This window comes from Penaeus vannamei, chromosome 12, assembly GCF_042767895.1.
Source record: "Penaeus vannamei isolate JL-2024 chromosome 12, ASM4276789v1, whole genome shotgun sequence".
Classification (NCBI taxonomy): Eukaryota; Metazoa; Arthropoda; class Malacostraca; order Decapoda; family Penaeidae; genus Penaeus; species Penaeus vannamei.
In genome coordinates, this window is record NC_091560.1 from 2660421 (window position 1) to 2665420 (window position 5000).

At 40.9% G+C, this 5000-nt stretch overlaps 1 protein-coding gene across 1 annotated transcript; it reads left to right on the forward strand.

The window, feature by feature from the left end:
• The first annotated feature begins 1552 nt into the window (after nucleotides 1-1552).
• LOC138863655 (nucleolar protein 56) lies at nucleotides 1553-2161 on the forward strand. Its single transcript, XM_070128481.1, has 2 exons — nucleotides 1553-1722; nucleotides 1918-2161. Exons 1-2 carry the CDS (start codon nucleotides 1553-1555, stop codon nucleotides 2159-2161), a joined length of 414 nt encoding a protein of 137 aa, XP_069984582.1.
• Nucleotides 2162-5000: the final 2839 nt, after the last annotated feature.

The window sequence follows — 5000 nt, forward strand, 5'->3', positions numbered from 1 at the left end:
TTTGTGTGCGTGTGTGTTGTGTGTGTGTGTCAGTGTTTGTGTTTGTTTGTGTGTGTGTGTGTGTGTTTGTTTGTGTGTTTGCGTGTGTGGATTTGTTTGTGTGTGTGTTGCGTGTGTGTGTTTGTGTGTGTGTTTGTGTGTGGGTGTGTAGTGTGTTTGTGTGTGTGTGTGTGTGTTTGTGTGTGTGTGTTGTGTTTATGTGTGTTTCTATGTGTTCGGGTTGTGTGTGTACTTGTTTGTGTGTGTGTTTGCGTGTGTGTGTGTGTGTTGTGTGTGTGTGTTTATGTGAGTTTGTGTATGTGTGTGTGTGTTTGTGTATATGTGTTTGTGTTTGTTTATGTGTGTGTGTTTGTGTGTGTGTGTGATGTGTGTGTGTGTGTGTTTGCGTGTGTGTGAGTTTGTGTGTGTTTGTGTGTGTGTTTATGTGTTTGTGTGTGTTTGCGAGTTATGTGTATATGTACATGTGTATTTGCATATGGGCATGTGCATGCGAATGTATGCATATATATAGTCCATATATGTTTATATATGTCTGTTTCAACATCCAGCATCCACGTACACATGTCTACACACCAACATACCCAAACAAGCCAACATAAAAACACATAATCCGTCAATTTCAGAGTCAAGAAGCCAAACCGCTTGACCCTCTTTGACCCAAGAAAGGTTCCCGTCTTGATGACCTTTTGAAGATGGTGACCTGAGCCCTTCCCTTGGCGTTCACGTGTTCTTGTTTGTGCCTTAGAAATGAAGTCAAAATGAAGTCGAAATGAAGTCAAAATCAAGCTCAAAGGAAGTCAAAATTAAGCTCAAAAGGAAGTAAAAAGGAAGCCCAATGGAAGTCAAAATGAAGTCAAAATCAAACTCAAAGGAAGTCAAAAGGAAGTAAAAATGAAATCAAAATCAAGCTCAAATGAAGACAAAATGAAGCCAAGAGGAAGTCGAAATGAAGCCCAAATGAAGTCAAAAGTAAGCTCAAATGATGTCAAAATCAAGCTCAAATAAAGTTAAAATTAAGCATAAAAGGAAGTAAAATGAAGCCAAAATCAAGCTCAAATAAAGTCAATATGAAGCCCAAATGATGTCAAAATCAAGCTCAAAGGAAGTCAAAATTAAACTCAAAGGAAGTAAAAATGAAGTCAAAATCAAACTCAAATGAAGTCAAAATGAAGCCCAAATGAAGTCAAAATCAAGCTCATATGAAGTCAAAATGAAGTCAAAATCAAGCTCATATGAAGTCAAAATGAAGTCAAAATCAAGCTCATATGAAGTCAAAATCAAGCTCATATGAAGTCAAAATGAAGTCAAAATCAAGCTCATATGAAGTCGCAAAAAGCCTATGCATGAAGTCAAAATGAAGTCAAAATCAAGCTCATATGAAGTCAAAATGAAGTCAAAATCAAGCTCATATGAAGTCAAAATCAAGCTCATATGAAGTCAAAATGAAGTCAAAATCAAGCTCATATGAAGTCAAAATCAAGCTCATATGAAGTCAAAATGAAGTCAAAAACAATCTCATAAGAAGTCAAAATGAAGTCAAAATCAAGCTCATATGAAGTCAAAATCAAGCTCATATGAAGTCAAAATGAAGTCAAAATCAAGCTCATATGAAGTCAAAATGAAGTCAAAATCAAGCTCATATGAAGTCAAAATGAAGTCAAAATCAAGCTCATATGAAGTCAAAATGAAGTCAAAACCAAGCTCATATGAAGTCAAAATGAAGTCAAAATCAAGCTCATATGAAGTCAAAATCAAGCTCATATGAAGTCAAAATCAAACTCATATGAAGTCAAAATGAAGTCAAAATCAAGCCCAAATGAAGTCAAAATCAAACTCAAAGGAAGTTAAAATCAAACTCATATGAAGTCAAAATGAAGTCAAAATCAAGCCCAAATGAAGTCAAAATCAAACTCAAAGGAAGTCAAAATCAAGCCCAAATGAAGTCAAAATCAAACTCAAAGGAAGTCAAAATCAAGCTCATATGAAGTCAAAATCAAGCTCATATGAAGTCAAAATCAAGCTCAAAGGAAGTCAAAAGGAAGTAAAAATGAAATCAAAATCAAGCTCAAATGAAGACAAAATGAAGCCAAGAGGAAGTCGAAATGAAGCCCAAATGAAGTCAAAAGTAAGCTCAAATGATGTCAAAATCAAGCTCAAATAAAGTTAAAATTAAGCATAAAAGGAAGTAAAATGAAGCCAAAATCAAGCTCAAATAAAGTCAATATGAAGCCCAAATGATGTCAAAATCAAGCTCAAAGGAAGTCAATATTAAACTCAAAGGAAGTCAAAATGAAGTCAAAATGAAACCCAAACGAAGACAAAATCAAGCTCAAATGAAGTCAAAATCAAGCTCAAAAGGAAGTCAAAATGAAGTCAAAATCAAGCTCAAAAGGAAGTCAAAATGAAGTCAAAATCAAGCTCAAAAGGAAGTCAAAATGAAGTCAAAATCAAGCTCAAAAGGAAGTCAAAATGAAGTCAAAATCAAGCTCATATGAAGTCAAAATCAAGCTCATATGAAGTCAAAATCAAGCTCATATGAAGTCAAAATCAAGCTCATATGAAGTCAAAATCAAGCTCATATGAAGTCAAAATCAAGCTCATATGAAGTCAAAATCAAGCTCATATGAAGTCAAAATGAAGTCAAAATCAAGCTCATATGAAGTCAAAATGAAGTCAAAATCAAGCCCAAATGAAGTCAAAATCAAACTCAAAGGAAGTCAAAATCAAACTCATATGAAGTCAAAATGAAGTCAAAATCAAGCTCATATGAAGTCAAAATGAAGTCAAAATCAAGCTCATATGAAGTCAAAATCAAGCCCAAATGAAGTCAAAATCAAACTCAAAGGAAGTCAAAATCAAACTCATATGAAGTCAAAATGAAGTCAAAATCAAGCCCAAATGAAGTCAAAATCAAACTCAAAGGAAGTCAAAATCAAGCCCAAATGAAGTCAAAATCAAACTCAAAGGAAGTCAAAATCAAGCTCATATGAAGTCAAAATCAAGCTCATATGAAGTCAAAATCAAGCTTAAAATGAAGTCAAAATCAAGCTCATAGGAAGTCAAAATGAAGTCAAAATCAAGCTTAAAATGAAGTCAAAATCAAGCTTAAAATGAAGTCAAAATCAAGCTCAAAGGAAGTCAAAATGAAGTCAAAATCAAGCTTAAAATGAAGTCAAAATCAAGCTTAAAATGAAGTCAAAATGAAGCTCAAAGGAAGTCAAAATTAATATCAAAGGAAGTAAAATTAAAGCCCCCCCAAAAAAGTCAAAATGAAGCCCAAAAATTAAGTCAAATTGAAACCCAAATGAAGCCAAAATCAAACTCAAAGGAAGTCAAAATGAAGTCAAACCCAAGCTCATAGGAAGTCAAAATGGAAGCACATCTCAAATATCTAAAAGAAAAAAAAAACCTCTTTCCTCCACCATCCCGTGACGAAGGACACTCGTGACAATCATTCGCTGATAAGTCGTTAAGAGGAAACAGCCTCTTCGTTCGTTCCTGGGCGTGAAGGTCAAGAAAAAAAAGGTCAAGAAAAAAAAGGTCAAGGAAAAAGGTCAAGAAAAAAAAGGTCAAGAGAAGAAAAGGTCAAGAAAAAAGGTCAAGAAAAAGGTCAAGGAAAAAGGTCAAGAAAAGGTCGAAAAGGTCAAGGAGAAAAAGGTCAAGAAAAAAGGTCAAGAAAAAAGGTCAGGAAAAAAGGTCAAGGAAAAGGGTCAAGAAGAAGTTAAAAGAAAAAAAAGATCCGCGAGAAGAAAAGGTCAAGAAAAAAAAGGTCAAGAAAAAAGGTCAAGAAAAAAAGGTCAAGAAAAAAAGGTCAAGAGAAAAAAAGGTCAAGAAGAAAGGTCAAGAAAAAAAGGTCAAGAAGAAAAAAGGTCAAGAAAAAAAAAGTGTCGTTTGGAAAGGTCGTCTTAGAAAAGTCATCGATAGTGCCAGGGTTTTTCGATGGCACCGGAGCGAAGGGGTTGTCGGTGGGGGGAGGGATAGATAGGGGGAAGGGGATATGGGATAGGGGTAGAGGGGATAGGAGGGGAGGGGATAGGGGTAGGGGATATGGGGGTAGGGGAGCTAGGGATATGAGGAGGGGTAGGGGTAGGAGGGGATAGGGGGTATGTGGAGGATAAGGGGGAGGGGGTAGGGGATAGAGGGGGAGGGTAGGGGTAGGGGATAAGGGAAGGGGTAGGGGAAGGGGATAGGGGGAAGGGGGGAGGGAGGGATGGGGAGGGTAGGGATAGGGGAGGGGTAGGGGATAGGGGAGGGGGTAGGGGATAGGGGTAGGGGATAGGGGGTAGGGGTAGGGGATAGGGGGTGAGGGGATAGGGGGTGGGGGGGTAGGGGTAGGGGATAGGGGGAAGGGGGGTAGGGGATGAGGGGGGGAGGGGATAGGGGTAGGGGTAGGGGGTAGGGGATAGGGGGAAGGGGGTAGGGGATAGGGGGAGGGGATAGGGAGGAGGGTGGGGGGATAGGGGTAGGGGGATAGGGGGTTGGGGGGAAGGGAGTAGGGGGGATAGGAGGGAGGGGATAGGGGGAGGGGGAGGGGATAGGGAGAGGGGGAGTAGGGGATAGGGGAAGGGGGTAGGGGATAGGGAAGGGGGGATAGGGGGAAAGGGGGGGAGGGGATAGGGGGGAGGGGGTAGGGGGATAGGGGGAGGGGGGTAGGGGATAGGGGGTAGGGGGATAGGGGTAGGGGGTGGGGGATAGGGGGAGTAGGGGATAGGGGGTAGGGATAGGGGGGTAGGGATAGGGGGATAAGGGAAGGGGGTAGGGGATAGGGGGAGGGGATAGGGGAGGAGGGGTAGGGGATAGGGGGTAGGGGATAGGGGGGGTTAGGGGGAAGGGGGGTAGGGGATAGGGAGGGAGGGGATAGGGGGGAGGGGGAGAGGGATAGGGGGTAGGGGATAGGGGGATAGGGGTAGGGATAGGGGGTAGGGAGGTAGGGGATAGGGGGGAAGGGGGTAGGGGATAGGGGGGGAAGGGGGGGAGGGGAGAAGACGTTTCTGAAAGTG

Coding starts and splice junctions, on each gene's coding strand:
- LOC138863655 (XM_070128481.1), top strand. CDS start 1,553: ATGAAGTCAAAATCAAGCTCATATGAAGTCAAAATGAAGTCAAAATCA. Junction 1,723..1,917: donor TCATATGAAGTCAAAATGAA/GTCAAAATCAAG, acceptor TCAAACTCAAAG/GAAGTCAAAATCAAGCCCAA.